Source organism: Meriones unguiculatus, chromosome 11, assembly GCF_030254825.1.
Source record: "Meriones unguiculatus strain TT.TT164.6M chromosome 11, Bangor_MerUng_6.1, whole genome shotgun sequence".
Lineage (NCBI taxonomy): Eukaryota > Metazoa > Chordata > Mammalia > Rodentia > Muridae > Meriones > Meriones unguiculatus.
The window spans coordinates 39,150,001-39,167,776 of record NC_083359.1 but is presented as its reverse complement, the minus strand read 5'-3'; the positions used below and the strand labels follow the sequence as shown (position 1 = coordinate 39,167,776).

The window sequence follows — 17,776 nt, the reverse complement described above, 5'->3', positions numbered from 1 at the left end:
AGGACGTCTTAGGGGCACACGCCACTGTTTATTGGGTTCAAGAGTCCTCAAGCTTTGGCAATGACCCCCTGGACTTTCTCCTGGTCAAGATGGGGCCCCAAAGTAGGGCTAGGGCCAGGAGCCTTAGGGGTGGTGGTCTCAGCTCAGACCCAAAGCCAGGAGCAGAGCTGCAATCCATGCAAATACAAATCCTGGTCCAAGGAGTGAGGCTCCACTGGAGAAGGCCTCTGCAAGGAGAGAGAGCAACTCTAACTCCCGACTCCCTCCCCCAGCTCTGCCCACGGGCAACCCAGCTTACCTCGGACACTGAGGTCCAGGACCAGGTAGCCATTGGGGATGCCACCCTGAAGTCCCAGACCCAGGCTGTCCAGGTCTTTCTGCTGCTGCCGGGAGAGCCATTCCCGGACAGGACTTTTATCCTGCTCTGCCTTCAGGTCCACGATGTGTGGCCCTAGAAGTTTCTGGACCTCAGCCACAGTCAGCCCCTGCCAGAGCATGGGGGAGCCATCAGGGTCTCTAGGTGCCCCCCCCCAGAAGGTTGGAGGGAGCAGTGTGAGTAAACCGCAGCCCGCAATACCTCAGCCCCTCTATACACGGGGCCCTACATGAGGCCACGCATCTTCCCGCAGAGCCTGTCCAAACTCCCCCTCATAAGCTCCAACCCCTCCTCATGAAGTCCTGTCTCTTGTCCCTCCTATATCCCTGCTTCACACGAGGTCTCCCTCATGAGTCTCTACCCAACAAAAAGGCCCTCCGTTCCACATAAGGAGCCCCACACACTCCCAAGCCCTTCTCCTCATACAGCCTGGCCACTTCCTGTAGTGCCCATCTTCAGCCCCTCCCTCCCGAGTTCCCACCTCCACTTACCATCACCGCATCCACCTGCAGCTTCTTGAACGTGGCTAAGTCCATGCCCATGTTCTGCTGGATGAGGGCCCGAAGGTCCTTCGTGGAGGCCCCACCTGCAGGTGTCGGGGCCCCAGTTTGAAAACTCCCAGCACAATGCAGCCCCACCCTCGACTATAGCACACTCAATTTCTCAGAGATTGCCTTCTCCCTGGGGAGTGCCCAGGTCCTTCTATGCTCAGCAACCATCTGGAATACCGGAGTCAGAAGGGGTGGGAAGCCAAAGTCACCAGTGTCAGATCCCACATATGCACAGGACACCCTGGGTGGGGCAGGGGGAGGGTGGGACTTGGCACAGGATTGTGGGGACTGTAGTGCCGCTGTTGTGTCCACCCCTCGTGTGTGCTTCAACTTACCCAGGAATGTCCTGATGTTCTCAAAGTATTCCGGCCTGCTCGCGTTCTGGAAGGCTAAGCAGGCCTTCTGAAAGAGGACGTCCAGGTGCCTCTGGCTGCATTTGTCCAGGTCTTGAGGCCCAACCATCCTGGGGACATCGTAGGCCATGGCAGTGATTAGGGAGCTCTGAGTATCCATTCGGCCCCGCAGAGCACACCAGCACTCACCGAATAACACTGGAGGGGGTAGAGTGCAGGTCCTGGGGGCTGATGTCACATAGGAAGGTTAAAGGGATGTCATTCAAGGCTTTTACTATGTCCTGGTCCAGCTGGCCTCCTCCCCGGAGGTAGCGGGCAATCAGGGCAATCACCTGTAGGAAGAAGCCACTGAGGTGCCTCGGAGCAGGAAAAGATGCATTTCCCCCTCCCCCATCATGCCACATGTCCCCTGGGGTAGATGTTACCTGATCATCCATATTTTGTCCTTTGCTAACTGTGAGCAGAGTTTTCACTGTGTCTGGTGAGGTCACATTCCACTTGTGGATGTCCTCAGGGCTAACGTATTGGAAGAAGCGGCCCAGCTGCTGAATCAGGGACTCAGGGTAGCCTTGTGGGTAGGTCTATAGAAGAAGGGACCATGAGAGCCAGAGCAACTCCCAGCACCATTGTCCTGGATACAGCAGACGGATGGGAGCCCATTAGGAAGTACCTTGTCCAGTATGTGCTTGAAGATGCTGAGCTGCTCATAGGTGAAGGGAAGCTCATTCACAAGATCCATCTGGCTGGCCAGCATGCTGCCATTTACACAGGCGTGCAGCTCCCAATCCTGGTAGAAGATGAGGTCTTCATCCACCTTTTTGGGCTTCCGCTCTGGAGGGCAGGCTGGCTCTGCAGGGGTAGGCAAGAGTCAGAGGCGGTGTGCTCCTCTCAACTCTCCCTCCTCCCACACCTACCATGACACAATGGCCTCAGTTTACTCAGTGACAAAATGGTGCAATTCTATTCACCCTCTGAAGTTATGAGCGACCAAGCTGAGGAGCCAGGAATGGCCACTGGTCGGCGCAAACGAAGCTCTACAATGCTAGACCCCTTATCCCTACTGTCCTATCTCAGACTGCTACCCAATAGACATGACTCTGGGCTCACCCGCTGTGTCCCTCCGGAACCTTGGGTGCATATCAGTCAGCTTAGGCCCCAGCCAGACAGGGTCCCTGGAGATGCGTTGCAGCCATTCAGCTATGACATCCTGAGGATGGAGCATGGTAAGTTGAGTCTCAAGGCCCAGCAGCTTCAAAGCCAGGCTGGGAAGCAGGGATGCTGTGCTGGGTAGCAGGGATACCTTGGGGATACTGTGGATGAGGGACTCATCCAACACCACCAGCAGGCCCTGCAGAGCATCCAGGGTAGAGGCTGACCACTTCGATGGGGGGCTGTTCAGAAGAAACAGGGGCTCAGCTCAGGGACACAGAATGTGGCCCCAGACAGAGGCCAGGAAAACAGGAACTGGGTCAGACAAGTCCTGTGCTGAGAGGTCAAGAAGTGCAGCCTCCTGGGGAACAAGACCTGACAGGGTACAGCTGGGGAGGCCCAGCCCTGGGAAACCCAGGCTGGCTATGGCTGTCCTCACATAGAGTCACCTATATGCTAAGCCCCTCCTACTCACCCATACGGGGCTCTTCCGCTCCTCAGGGCCTCCCTGACTGCTTCTTCCTGGCCCTGGCTCAGAGGTCCACGGCACCGTGCCAGCCAGGGAAGCAGGGCTTTTGCAGATCTGGCCACAAATTTCCCAGGCAGGTCACAGGCCAGGTCTCCAAGAGCCTGCACATCTGCCTCACTCACTTGAAATCCATGCACGCCCTGCACACACAGCCAGGCAGCTTCAGCACCTTAGGGAAACAACCAGGCCCCCTTTGTGCTCTGTCTCCACTCCTACCAGACCGTGCCATTCCAGACCTGGCATTTCAGAGCTTCCTGGAGCAGCCTCTGGCGCTCCAGAGATCTTCGTGGGAGCAGATCCACATTGGCTTTTGAGATGAGGGAGAAGAAGTGGGCACAGGCCTGTCGCCCCAGAAACATGACTGGGCTGTGGAGAAGTGGGTATGCTGGTTACACACACACACACACACACACACACACACACACACAAGCACACGTGGGCACGCACACAGACATTCCACTGAGCGCCTCACTAGCAAAGCCACCCAGTCACACTGTACATCATAGTCTATGGCTAGGCAAGGGGTGGAGGGCTGAGACCAAGTTCCCAGCTTGAGGCCTACTTGAGGAAGAGCAGCAGGTCCAGTGGGAGGGCGTCCAGTTCCTTATTGGTGAGGCGCTTAGGAAGATGACGTGCCAGACAGCGCAGCTACCAGGAGACCAGGACACGCGGCTCAGAATGTTCCAGGCCACAGCCCTCAAGGATGGCCTGGGGCATCCTAGCTCTATTCCACCCTACATGCCACATGCTGTACCCTGGCTCTTTTCGCACGCACAGCCTGTGGCATGAACATCCCTCTGTGTGGAGAGCCAGGGATAGGTCTGCCTTGATCTTGAAGTCCATATAGGCTAGTCAGGCTGGCCTCCCTCTCCCTGTCCTTAGTCATGCCACCACTGACCATGTTTTGAGGACAGAGCCTTGAAAGATGATGCAAGGTCTCTAAGGAAGGGTAGCAGTCCCGGGGGGTGGGGGGCATTCATATGCACACCTGAGTTGTTGTGAAGGTGAGCAGTGGTATCATAGAAACTAGTCACCAACTTCTCCGCCATAGTGTGTCCCCTTCCTAACACCCAAGGGCTATAGGTGGGTACTGACCTGATCCACCCGGAGTGTGATGTTCTTCTGTCTGACCACCGTAGCCAGCCCCTGGGCATGCTCCGTGCTCAGGCCGGATACCTCATCACACGTGAGGCCAAGAAAGAGGCCTGTGGGGAGGCTGGGGACAGGGCTGGGCGTCTAAACCCGACACTGCCCCTCTAGAAGTGCTTCCCTGCCCAGAGCACCCTCCCTTCATGACCCTGGAGTTCAGGTGGCCCTCCCTGGGACAAGTGACCACCTGGAAGGCAAGGCACTTGGGCCCTGGAACACAGCCTTTCCCTAACCTTACTGAGTCGTCCAGGTTGGGAGGGAGGCGAGTAGAGAGATCAGACAGGACACAGACGCCATTAAAGCATGAAATTTTGGGAACCTGGATATCTGGCACCTGCTTACTCATCCCTTACTCATCCCTTTTGGGGTGCTCCTGGGCACCCCAAAAGCTGCTGAACCCACCTGGCCAAGTCAGGGGTGTCGGTCAGTACAGCATGGAGGAAGGCGACCTCCTAGGGAACAAGGGCTGGCTGACATTTCCCCAAGCAGATAGGTGCTTCTTTCCCTCAGAGCTTGGTCTCAACTGTTTCAAGGGTCAGGTACTGCCTGAGTCTGGCTATTTCTGAGGCCTGTGACCTAACACCCAGGTGTGGCCCTGCTTTCCAACTCAGCTCCTTTCAGGGCCCAGCTGCAGCCGGGATTCTGCCGCTCTCTGGGCTCAGGAACACTCTAGTCAACAGCCATCTTCGAAAACTAGCACTAAGAGATGGTATGTATCCATGTGTAAAGTAGAGAAAACATGGCTGCAAGGCTAGACTAGAAAATCCGTTTGTTTTCGCCAGGGGACCTCACCTGGCTGGTGTTTGTAGCCTGGGTCTGCAGAAGTGGCGTCCACCCTGGAGGGGCAAAGGACACAAAGCTAGAAGAGAGGCCAGGGCAGAAATGGGCGTTCTCTGGCCCCGGCTCTCTGCATACTCCACTGGATGTACAGAGAGTTAAGGCCCCTGCTCCCCACTGCATCATATAGCCTAGCCTTTCCAGGTCTTTCATTGTTCTCAGGCAACCTAGAAATAGTCCAAGCAGAAAGCAAAGGGCAGGAGAGCCTCTTCCAAGGTCCCAACCTATGAAAGCCCTGGGCTTCCTTACCCCTCCTGGTGATCAGCCCACCCCATACTCACCAAGACTAAGGAGGAGCAGTAGAAAGTGGCAGATGGGGCTTCCACAGGACCCCTGGGGTGGAGATGTTGGCAAGGCCATAGTCTGTGGGGAAAAAAAAAATGGCTCTGATGCCCACACCTGTCCTAGCCCTCAGTCCTCACCCCACACCACTGTCTGGGGTCAGTGAGGGACCTCTGGGCCTGGGAAAGCACCTGTCCAACTTCTGGGGCACCTGCAGTAGTGTCTACAGGCAGACTCTCTACACTGACCGATTGCCCACCCCTGGGAAAACCAGCCCTTTTTTCAGGGAGGAGCATTGAGTCTGAGTCAGTCAGGCACCTCGGCTAGGAGGCCCAGCCCACCAGAGCTGAGCCCATCCTCCATCCTCCAGGGCAGGGAAGCACAGAAAGACTAGTACAGGGAGGCAGGGCTGTCTTCCGCTCAGGCTGTCACTGGTTCCCTGTTTGTATCAGGTGCGCTGAGTGGTGCAGGCTGGGGCTGTGTTGGGCCACTCTTTCCCCTGGGGCACGGGGCTAAAGGTATCCAATATTTGCACAAACATGGGGCCCCATCAGGCTGACAATGCTGTCTCAGGGAGGCATTGTCCCTTGGGGTGACATGGTTTCTCTGAGCTCTTTTCAAGTGCTGACCTGGTCAGAACGGCAGGTGGAGAAGTGGGCACCAAGGATCCATGTGTCTCTCCTGTGGGGTGGGGTTCAGGAGCTCTGTGGATGGGGTGGGCAGGAACTGTTCCTTGGAGAACTGTCTCCCTAAACAGGTGTGGGGCTGTATTCCAGCTGACTTTGCCTCAGGCCTCTCTAGGCCGCCCATCGCTCAGAATGTGGGTTTCTCATGCTCAAATGTTTGAGTTGTCTGGCCAGCCCAGCAGCAGGGAATGTCTGGGGAGCCCTGGACCCCACAGGCCAGGAGGCTCCTGTTCTGAGAAGTCCCAGAGCAGGCAGAACAGGCTTTGTGGACCAGAAGACGCTATGTAGGGTGGGTGAGCCCAGGCGAGACACGTGTTTCAGTGACTCCCCTCAACCCAGGAGACGGTAGCTGCCGTCCAGCCCTGTGTGAGTCAGGACCTGCCTATCATTCTAGTGGGCCCTGCCTCTGCAGGCAGCTGTGGGCCCTGGAACCTGCATCTTTCACACCCACATCCTAAGAGGCACAAATGGGGGCCACTGTCTTATAGTCACAAAGAATCCAAGATTCTGTATATATGGTGCCCATTCAGCTCTGGCCAAAGACACATCTCAGTGTGAAACAAATACCCACAGTGGTTCCACTGGCATGGTGTCATGGCATCCCATCCCAGGGGTGGGGGAACACAGGAGAGTCATTCAGGTGAATCCCTCTCCTTATCGTACATGATCAGCGTCTGTAGGCATCCATTTCTCATTTGTCAGCTGCACATTTGCCGAGCACCAACTGTATGCCAGGCCATTCTTGGGTCTTGTGTAGGACTCTAAGATGGGACCTGGGCACGAGAGCTGACTCTGGCTTTCCCTCGTTGCAGGCGACATCGCCCCGTATTCCCCAGGTGGCTCTGAGCAGACCACAAGCTCCTCAGAATGGAGCGTGAGGTGAAGTGGCTGAGTCTATGGCAGGGCGATGTCCTCCTTCCAGCTCCCCCTAGCTGGACAGGGGAGGGGTCGCAGCACAAAATCACAGCCTCCCTCCAGCCCGGTCTAGGGTTGGCCCTGAGTGACAGGAAATGAAGTCAGACCACATTCCTTGCAACGATCAGGCTTGGGTGCGGGTGGGTGGGATCAAAAGCCAGGCCTGGGTCCTCAACACAGGGCCACCGGCTGAGGGCAGCTTTGGTTCTTGCCATGAATGTGCAGTCAACACAGCACCGTTGTAGGCTCGAGACTTACAGGCCGTGGGTGGGGAAGGAAAATAGAGAGAGCGGCCCCTTGTCCAGGTCTCCAAGGGCTGTAACAGAGCCAGGCAGAGCGTGGTGTGGTGTGCTGGGGCAAGAGGGTGTGGACCAGTCTGCATTCCTGGTAAATGCCGATGGTCTGTGTCCAGCAAGGGGAAAGCGGCTGACCGGGTGGGAGATGGCTGAGTCCTTATCTCTGCCTATAGCTCAGTTTGTCTGAGTGTGGAGGCCTTGCACCCACCAAAGCCCCCAGGTCTCCAAGTCCCCAGTGGCTGGCCCTACTCGTGAAAACACTATTGAGCTGGTCTTCTCTGACTCCATTTCCTCTTCTAGGAAGTAGGTGTGGACCGATGGTACAGCCTCTCTAGCTGTCCCTGGAACAAATGAGTCCTGGCCCAGGCATCTGGGAGTGAAGCTTCTCATGCCCTGGGAATGTGTGGGTGAGGATCCTGTACAGGGCTGCACACGGCCTTGGGCCAGGCCTGAATCATGTGGGGGAAGAGGACTGCTCTCAGCCTTCACCTTAGGGGAGAACCAGACTGGGCTTCCTTCTTGCTGTCCTATTTTCCAGCGGGGGGGGGGGGGGGCACAGCTACCACACGCCAGAGCTACAGGGCAAGACAGAGAAGGACCCCCAGCAGGACACCCGCTCATCTCTAGGAGCAGGGTGCTGAACACAGCCAAGCCATATCACCTTCTAGATGCTTTCAGATTCAAGCCATGCTGTGGACACCACTGTAGCCCAGCAGTGAGCAGGTGAGGGGTTTCAAAACGCAGACCCAAGGCCGGGTCAGAGCCACTGGCTCCACAGTGCTGGGATGACTGGACTCAACGCACCTAGCCCTGGTTGGTATTTAGAAACAGAGCCACCATGAATGCCATGGTATCCTTCTCGGCCCTTGGTCCCCACTTAATGGAGTGACCTTGAAAGTAAAAGGCCCCAGTTCCCCTCCAACACTTCCTATAATTAATGACTGCCAATACCCAGAATGGAGTCTGTCCCGGCTTTTAATACCTACACAAAGAACTAGATTGTGGCCCAGTGGTACAGCATGCCACAGGAGGCCCTGTGTCCCCAGCACACACACACACACACGCACACACACACACACACAAACAAAAGCTACCTACAAAAGCCTTCTGTTTGCAGAACTGAGTTTACCCAGGTCCCACCTCTGACCCTTTTCCATGAATGGGTTTTTCTATTCTACCCAACCCTAATCTGCCCAGAACTCAACAAGGCTGCCAGGTAGAAGAGTCAGTTTACAAAAATCAACAGAGACGTAACAACTGAAAAATCCCAGACAAACGTGTGTAATAAGGTGGGGGACAATGCCCACACTTTGTATTGATGCAATTCAAAATATACTAATTATTATATCGGTTATTTCATTTTTCTTCGGTTCTCCAAAATTACAGTCACATTTGGGACTCAGTTCTCTCTTTCTACCATGTGAGGCCCAGGGGGCACACTCAAGTTGCCAGCCATCAAATCTTTACCTGCTGAGCCACCCTGCTTGTTTTTTGAGACTGGGTCTGACATAGACCTGGCTGGCCTGGAACTCGATCTGTAGACCAGGCTGGCTTCAAACTCACAGAGATTCACCTGCCTCTGCTGGGACTAAAGGTAGACTCGACCACATCTGCCTCGTTGTTCTTCTTTTTTGAGGCAGCACCTCAGGTAGCCCAGACTGGCCTCAAGTTAGATGAAGAGCCAGAGATGACCTTGAACTCGATTCTCCTGCCTCCACCTCTTAAGTGCTGGGATTACTCATGTTCCCTGATGTCAAAGCTGTTTTTACTTGGCCAGCAGTGGTGGTGCACACCTTTAATCCCAGCACTCAGGAGGCAGAAGCAGGAAGATCTCTGAGTTCGAGGCCAGCCTGGTCTACAGAGTCAGTTCCAGGACAGCCAGAGAAACCCAAGTTATTGTTGCTTAGGCCAGAGAGATGACTCCTCAGGTAAGAGCATCTGTCACCAAACCTGATGACCAGAGTTCAATCCCCAGGATCACAGGGTGAGAAAGAGACCTGATTCCAGAAGGTTACGTGGCACACATACACACAATAACTAAATAAAGGTGACGATAACAAAGTTATTAATTCTTTTCATCAAAATGCTCCATTTGTTCTTACTGATCTGTGAGGGGGGTTTACAGGCTTCTTCACTGGGGCACATTTCTCCTAGGTTCATGTTCGTGAACGGGCTTTGAAATGTGAATACACCCTTCTGGCTTTGCTTTGAGGAACCAGTTTTAGCCTAAATGAAACGCCTATCACACGTGTGCACTAGAACGCGAGTCACCGCTTGTTTTAACCTTGACTACACAGGATGGACATAAAGCACGCGCTTCGTAATTCCAGCAGGGTTAGTCACTGAAGTGATGGCGACCACGGCAGATCCCTCCACAGTTCATGCTTCCAAGGCTCGTGATCCCACAGTACAAACTGCCACAGTACAAACTGCCACCGTACACCCTTCCACGGTACATCTCCCATGATGCTGTAGAACACCTCCAAGGCATAGGACCTCCGCCATCGTCATCATATGAACTGCGCCTGCTTGCAAGCAGCAGTCATCATCGGGCTTATTGACATTGCCTCACAGGAGAGTGTGAGATGTGGCATTGGACCCTCCCTCACCTGAGTATCCAGTGTCCCTCCGCTTCTCTGCAATCGTGCCCTAACTGCACGAGGCCTCGGAGCGCTATGGGTTGTGGAAGGTTAACACTGAGGTGGGGTGTCCCATCTCTGTGGCTGTGCAGGAGCTGTCAGCCATGCTGGTTGCAGGCTTTCCACTGCAGCTGCTCTAGGACCACCCACACTCCTACCCTAATCTCTCATCCATACTTTTTTTCATTTATTTTTTTATTCATTACAATTTATTCACTTTGTATTCCAGCTGTAGCCCCTCCCACGTTCCCCTCCCTCTTCTCCTCCCATACCCCTCCCCCAGTCCACTGATAGGGACCCTAGTCTATCAGTTCTCATCAGGACTGTCTTCCTCTGTGGCCTGGTAAGCCTGCTCTACCTTCAGGGGGAGGTGATCAAAGAGCCAGCCTCTGAGTTCATGTCAGAGACAGCTCCTGTTCCTCTTACTAGGAACCCACTTGGAGACTGAGCTGGTATGGGCTACATCTGTGCAGGGGTTCTAGGTTGCCTCCATGAATGGTCCTTGGTTGAAATATCAGTCTCAGAAAAGACCCCTGGGCCCAGATTTTTTGTTTCTGTTGCTCTAACAATTAAAAACAAGGAAATAATGAAATTTGCAGGCAAATGGTGGGAGCTAGAATAGATCATCCTGAGTGAGGTATCCCAGAAACAGAAAGATGCACATGGTATATACTCACTTATAAGTGGATATTAGACATATAATATAGGATAATCATACTAAAATCTGCACACCTAAAGAAGCTAAGCAAGAAGGAGGACCCTGGGCAAGATGCTCAATCTTCATTCAGAAAGGCAAATGGGATAGACATCAGAAGAGGGAGAAAACAGGGAACGGGACAGAAAACAAGAAACCACAGAGGGCCTCTAAAAGACTCTACCCTGCAGCGTATTAAAGCAGATGCTGAGACTCATAGCGAAACTTTGGGCAAAGTACAGGGAATCTTATGAAAGAAGGGAGAGATAGAATGACCCGGAGGGGACAGGGGCTCCATTCATCCATACTCTTTAAGAAAGCTTAATAAAGCACCTGGGAGGCAGAGGCAGATGGATCTCTGAGTTCGAGACCAGCCTGGTCTACAGAGCAAGTTCCAGGGTAGTCAAGGCTACACAGAGAAACCCTATCTGTGCATGTGGAGGAGGGGATGGGGGTGGGGTCGGAGGGGAAGAAAGAGGAAGAGAGGGATGGAGGGAGGAAGGAAGGAAGGAAGAAAAGGAAGGGAGAAAAGAGGGGAAGAAGGAAGAAAGAGAGAGAGAGAAAGAAAGAAAGAAAGAAAGAAAGAAAGAAAGAAAGAAAGAAAGAAAGAAAGAAAGAAAAAGAGAGAAAGAAGAAAGAGAAAAGAAAGAAAAGCAAGCCTAATAAATTCATGGTTGGTGATTCCTGCAGTGTAAACTGTGGTAGGGTGCCACTTTGGTCCGTGGTTGGGACCTTATCAGGAAGGAGTGAACATTGTTTACATCTCCCTAGAGAAGGAATTTCCACAGCACAGTGCATGCTTCTCATAGTAGTACAGCTTTCCCTTGTGATCTTACGTTAAATTCGCTGAAGATCATTGTAAGCTGGGTGTGGTGGTTCGCACTTGTAATCCTAGCACCAGGAAGTGGGAGGCAGGAGAACTGCCATGTGTTTAACTACATAGCAAGCTGAGAAAGAAAAGAAATATTGATGTTGAAGTTGTTGATACCCAAGGCCATTCAATATTGGATAACACCGCTCCTTCCTGTTTGGAGATTCCCCGGGCCCTGGTGGCAGGACCCCAGCACACCTGGTCCATTGTGAAGCCTCTGACCTGCTCCCTGGGAGGGCAAGTCGAGCGTTTATTCAGTATCTACTTCTGACAAAAGATACCAGAACTGGTGAAGGCAGAAACGCACAGTTGACTTCAACAACACAGAGGCGCTCAGAACACTTCTCACAGGGAACTCGCTGGAAAACCACAGTGAGAAACAAAAGGGCACCATGAAAAAAAACACTTCCCAGTTCCCAGTTCCGTAGATCAGCCCCCTCAGTCTCTCCACACTTCTTCGGACATCAGCTGAAGGCAGTAGCCACAGTATCAGACCCCGCTCAGGTTCCTCTGAATCCCTTCCCACACCCTGTCACTCTTCAGACCCTACCAAGAGGCTCTTTCCCCTTCACCTCCCAACTCAGCCTAGAGACGAGGACTCCTCCAGTGAATGGGCTGCCTGGTCCAGGAACTTCCGTGGAGCCCTAGGAGCCAAGGAAAATCATTCAAAATTTCTTGCTTCCATTTACCTTGCATTTGTTTCTTTGTTGCTTGTGGAAACAGGGTCTGATTATGTAGCCAGCCTAGCTTTGACCTTGAAGCCCTCATACCACAGCCTCCAGAGTTCTGTGTTATTACATGTATGTTTAGCTATGTGGGAACCAGAAGACAACCACCCACCTTGCTTTTTTTTTCTTTTTTTTAATCTGGTTGGTTGGTTGACTGTTTTTTTTTTGTTTGTTTTTGGTTTTGGTGGTGGGGCATTGTTTTGTTGTTTTTTGGTTTTGTTTATTTGTTTTTTGAGACAGGGTTTCTCTGGCTGTCCTGGAACTCATTTTGTAGACCCAGGCTGGCCTCCAAGTCACAGAGATCCATCTGCCTCTGTCTGAGAGATCAAAGGCTTTTGCCACCATACCCATCTTTGGTTTTGGTTTTGTCTTGTTTGTTTTGAGACAGGATACACTAGTAGCTCTGGCTAGTCTGGATGATTTTTAAAAATTACTCTGTGGTGTGTGTGTGTGTGTGTGTGTGTGTGTGTGTGTGTGTGTGCCTGTAGTACATGTGTGGGAGAAGACTCTGTGATTGTTTTCACCTTTGACCATGAGATTCCCAAGGACAGAATTCAGGTCATCAGGCTTGATGGCACATTCCTTTACCTGCTGAGCCATCTTGCCTGTCCAACTTTTTTATTTTATTTTATTTTATTTTATTTTATTTTATTTTATTTTATTTTATTTTATTTTATTTTATTTTATTTTATTTATTTTATTTTTAGGCAGGTTTTTTTCACTGCCTGGGGCTCACTGCTTCAGTTGGCTGTCTCTCCCTCCCTAGTGCTGGCATTGCATGGATTCTGGGGCATGTGCTTGCAAGATCCTTCCCCAAGTCAGCTTTCTAGCCCCCTATAATCAACTGTTGAAGTTGGGCCCACCATCCTTCTCCCTCAGAACAGCTGAAATATTCATAAGCAAAACTCTGTCTTCTGGATTTACCTCCTTGAGTGTTGCAGTCTTAACTTTTCTTGCTTGACTTACAGAGGAATGTCATTGGGTTGTAGCCTCATTTTCTTTTTTTAATTTTTATTTTTGTGAAGATATTCCGCTATGATAATGTGTTCTATTTTTAAACTTTCTAATTTTTCTGACTGGCTTCCGGCAGAGTGGGAACATTTCCTGTGATGATAGCAGCTGTCGTGTCATTACAGCCTAAACACAGTGCTTCGCCATCTGATTTCTGTTTGTTTTGTGTCGATGCAGATAGACCCTGGGGCTTGTTGAATGCTGTGCAAGCGTTCACTTCTGACCAACAGCACCAGCCCCAGTCCACCAAAAAGCCAGCTTCTCCTTCACATACAGTGAGCCCTGGTAACTTGGTAACAGAGATGCCACGGCGGGAGCCTGTGGCCTCAGCATGCTGCTGTTTGTGCTGCTCCCGTGATCTGCAGTGGGCATCGGGCAGCCGAGACAAACAGTGAGCCCATCCCTACAGCTCCATCCCGCAGTGATAGGAGCACAGTCATGGAACCTTGCCAGGGACACCACTGTGTGCCAATTAACCTAGATTCAGGGACAGTTTTCATACATAGCCAATATCATCCTCTTCGATTTTTTAACTTTTTAAAACCTTAGAAGCAGGGGGACAGGGACTGAAGTGATGGCTGTGTGGTTAAGATCACTTGCTGTTCTTGCGGAGGACTTGGGTTCAGATCCGAGCATTTACATGGCTGCTTACAACTATCCACACCCCCAGTTCTAAGGAACCCAAGGCCCTTTTCTGCATCCTGCTAACACCAGGCACACACAATGTACAGCAAACATACCTACAGGCAAACACTCATGCACATTCAGGCTGGGTCCTCACCACCAAAAACCAAAAAACCAAAATATATATATCAATCAAGAAGCTGAAGCAGAAGAATCACAAGTTGGAGGCCAGCCTCAGCCACATAATAAGATACTGTCTCAAAAAGTACAAAAAAAAAAATCTTTAACGCAGACATTAACTGGCAGGAATATCAGGAGGTGGTGAGGCTTATCTGTGCACTGTCAGTAAGAGACAGGGTTTAGGATAAAGACAGGGACTGAGAGGTAAAAGAAGGCGTGTGCGGCAGTCCACTTCTGTAATCTCTGGACCCAGGGAGCAGGAAGCAGGAGGACTGGGTGTCTGGGGCCAGCCTGGGCTACATAAGACATGGGGTGACCTTTACCAGCAGGCACAGAAGGACGCTGCTGACCAAAGCAGAACCCGCTGCTCTTAGTTCAGCACACACATGGGCTCACCAACACAGACCACATGGGGAACACTACATATGTCTCAAATTTAAGGCGGGTGGTGGTGGCACACACCTTTAATCTCAGCACTCAGGAGGCAGGGGTAGGTGGATTTCTCTGAATCTGAGGCCAGCCTGGTCTACAGAGTGGGTTCCGGGCCAGCCAGAGCACACAAAGAAACTGTCTTGAAAAACAAACAAAAAAAGAAAGAAATCAGTAACCCAGTTTAAAATATATATATATATTTTTTCAACATTTCAGTTTAGTGATCCAAAGATCAAAGAAGTTATCACAGGACTGTAATCTCAGTACTAGGATGGCTAAAGTAATAGGGTTGCTGTGAGTTCTAGGCTAGCCTAGGCTACAGTGTACTATATTGTCTCAAAAAAGTTACCTAGGAAATGTGACATTTCTCACTGAATGGCAATGAGACACATCCCCTTTGAAGTGATAGTTGGTGAATTTTCCTATGTGTAAAGTCTGTGTCATTAAATCCAGCTTGGGTTAGAAGTGAGGCTCAGCAGTAGAACATTTACCTAGCAAAAGTGTGGTCCTAGCTTCCATCACGTGAAAATAAGTGAACAACCACACCTGTAGGAAGCTGTCAGAGGAGCTGGAGCATGGTGGCACAGGTCTCTAATGGGATCTCTGAGTCCGAGGCCACCCTGGTCTACAGAACAAGTTCCAGGACAGCCAAAGCTACACAGAGAAACCCTGTCTCAATAAAACAAAAGGAAAGAAGGAAGGAAGGAAGGAAGGAAGGAAGGAAGGAAGGAAGGAGGAAAAAGAAGTTGTTAGAGGGCTGGAAAGGTAGTTCATTAGCTGAGAGTCACACTGCTCTTCTAGAGGACCCTACTTTGGCTCCTAGCACCCACATTTGAAGGCTCACAACCTCCCGTAACTCTAGCCGCAGGGGATCCAGTGTCTCTGGCTTCACAAGCACCTGCACTCATGTGTACATGACCCCCCCCACACACAGACACATAAACATAATCAAAAATAATAACCTAAAAAATTTAAGTTGTTAGATGTAAGTTGATGCCATGTACTTATTATAATCACAGCAACTTGGGAGACTGAGGCAGGAAGATTACTTGAGCCCTGGAGTTTAAGACCAACCTGGGGGAGGGAAGGAGGAAGAAGGAAGGAGGAAGGAGGAAGTGGGGGTTAGATTTCATCTCAACAAATACAAGTTGTTTGCTACAGCTAAAGCAGTATGACTAGGAAGAGTTTGGGGGAGAGAGCAGAGAGGGGAGGGCTAGAGGGAGAGGGTAGCAGAGCGATGGCTTGGAAGGGTCTATAGCACCCTGAGTAACTAGGATTGACAACAGTTTAACTCTACATTGAAAGCATCCAGAGAAGCCTGTAACTACTCTCAACACAAGGAATGATTAGCGATGGAGGGGACCGGCCAGTCTCTGGGCTGGCCCATGCGCACTGTAGACGGGTATTGAAACGCCGCCCTGGCCCCATAAACAGCTACGCTCATCAGAAAACAAGCTCAGGTGTAGGTCTTCACCTTCTGCCTTCTTTGAATCAGGGTCTCTTTGTGGTTTTTCAGCTCCGTACACCAGACCAGTTGGTCCATAAACTTCCTCCTGGCCAACTGGAGTTACAGACTCACACATTGCATCTGACTTTTACATGAACTCAGGTCCTCGGCCTGGAGAGATGGCTCAGCAGTTAAGGGCACTGGCTGCTCTTGCAGAGGGCCCAGGTTCAATTCCCAGCACCCACATGGTGGCTCACAGGCATCTGTAACTCCAGTTTCAGGGGATCCAATACCCTCTTCTGACCTCTGTGTCCCAGCTGGCACTCACAAGATACACATGCGAGCAAAACACACATCCATATGAAATAAATAAATAAATAAAAATGTTTTCAGGATATGTATTCAGGGGGCTGGAGGGACGGCTCAGCGGTCGGGAGCACATACTGCTCCTGCAGGGGACCTGAGTCCAGTTCTCAGCATCCATGTCCTGTGTCTCACAACCACCTGTAACACCAACTCCAGGTGATCCAACCGCCCTGGCCTCTGCATGCACAGAGCATAATTTAAAGTAAAGCTCTAAAATATTACTCAAGCCAGGTGGGATGGTGCATGCCTTCAATCCCAGCAACTCAAAGAAGCAGAAACAAGTGGATCTCTGAGTTCAAGGCCAGCCTAGTCTACAGAGGGAGTTACAGGACAGCCATGGCTACACTGAGAGGCCCTGTAACAAAACCAAAAATAAAATAAAAATATTATTCAGTGGTAAATATGTATGTGGACATTAAAAACCATGGCCAGATGTAGTGGTGCATGTCTTTAATCCTAGGCAGAGGCAGGTGGATCTCTGTGAGTTTGAGGCCAGCCTACTCTACAGCACGAGTTCCAGGACAACCAAGGCTACACAGAGAAACCCTGTCTTGAAAAGCCTGTATACACATATATACATACCAGTGGAACTGGAGACAGTCTGAGAGCCATTACTGTGGGTGTACTTAACAGCAGCACACTGAGCCCTGAGGGGGACTGACATACGTGCTTCAGCGTAGTTGGCTTTGGAAACGTTGTGCTCAGGGAAATTCTCCAGTCGCAGAGGCACACGCATCACGTGATCCTAGTTAAATGAAATGGACAGGCCAGAGACAAAAACCCTGCAGAAGTCACTAGAGGCTGGAGCATGATGGGGGGTTGCTGTGGTCTGGGTCCAGAGTTTCTGTGTGGGATAATGACAATTTTCTGGAAACAGATGGTGGGGGTGGTCACATGACCAACAAAAGTACTTAAATTAACACCACCGAACAGTGCACCGAAAAATGATCAAAACAGTTGGGTTTATGCTGCATATATTTTACCACAACAAAAATCATGCCTGTAATCCCAGCATTCAAGGAGGCAGAGGCAGGCGGATCTCTGTGAGTTCAAGGCCAGCCTGGTCCATAAAGTGAGTCCAGGACAGCCAAGGCTACACAGAGAACTCCTGGCTCAAACAAAACAAAACAACAAAAAAGCATGCCTGGAGCTCAGTGGCTAAGGGCGCTCCCTGCTCTTCCAGAGGATCTGCATTCAGTTCCCAGCACCCACGTCAGATGGCTCACAACCACCTGGAACTCTGGCTCCAGAAGATCCCACACCATTTTCTGGCCTCCCCAGGCTCACCTTTTCTGTCCTCTCAGGGAGAGCCCAGGAGTAGACGTGTGGACCAAAGTGGGATGCCTTGATTAATAAGAGTGCACCCCTCTTGCCCCCTCCCTCCACAATCCCATTCTACCCTGATAACACGGAGACACTGAGTGTCAGGAAAGGGAAACTTAAGAGGTTAAGGGGTGAACAAAGAGCCCATACTACCTGTGACAATCCAGACAAGGGCATGGGGTGTCCAGATGAGGGGAGATACATGAGGAGACTGTGTGGAGGCGTTCTCCTGTGGCTTGCTTATGCCCTCGGAGGCTATTGCTGCACTCTTTGTAGTGCCCAGGTTCTAGGCCATATGCATCAGGGACAGGGGAGTGGGGAGGAGCTGCTTGGTAGCA

At 51.3% G+C, this 17,776-nt stretch overlaps 1 protein-coding gene across 2 annotated transcripts; it reads right to left on the bottom strand.

Moving 5' to 3' along the window:
• Nucleotides 1–8: 8 nt before the first annotated feature.
• Nucleotides 9–5,515, bottom strand: Msln (mesothelin). Of its 2 annotated transcripts, none has more exons than XM_021637218.2 (17): nt 5,418–5,515; nt 5,226–5,307; nt 4,900–4,943; nt 4,510–4,559; nt 4,054–4,174; nt 3,521–3,606; nt 3,195–3,324; nt 2,905–3,098; nt 2,581–2,671; nt 2,388–2,487; nt 1,951–2,129; nt 1,706–1,861; nt 1,470–1,612; nt 1,263–1,390; nt 868–962; nt 299–485; nt 9–227 (listed from the first exon to the last, which is right to left on the bottom strand). In XM_021637218.2, exons 2-17 carry the CDS (start codon nt 5,302–5,304, stop codon nt 139–141), a joined length of 1,872 nt encoding a protein of 623 aa, XP_021492893.2. In that variant the 5' UTR covers nt 5,305–5,307; nt 5,418–5,515; the 3' UTR covers nt 9–138. The 2 variants fall into 2 exon arrangements, with proteins under 2 accessions (XP_021492893.2, XP_060219937.1); XM_060363954.1 differs by having other exon boundaries at nt 5,398–5,444.
• Between the last annotated feature and the right edge of the window lie 12,261 nt (nt 5,516–17,776).

Bases quoted from the DNA above. Each gene is read 5' to 3' on its own strand.
- Msln (XM_021637218.2), bottom strand. From the start codon at position 5,304: ATGGCCTTGCCAACATCTCCACCCCAGGGGTCCTGTGGAAGCCCCATC. The intron at 1,391-1,469 runs GTGAGTGCTGGT...CGATGTCCCCAG, and splicing joins ACCCCCTCCAGTGTTATTCG to GATGGTTGGGCCTCAAGACC. The intron at 963-1,262 runs GTAAGTTGAAGC...CGACACCTGCAG, and splicing joins GAACATCAGGACATTCCTGG to GTGGGGCCTCCACGAAGGAC.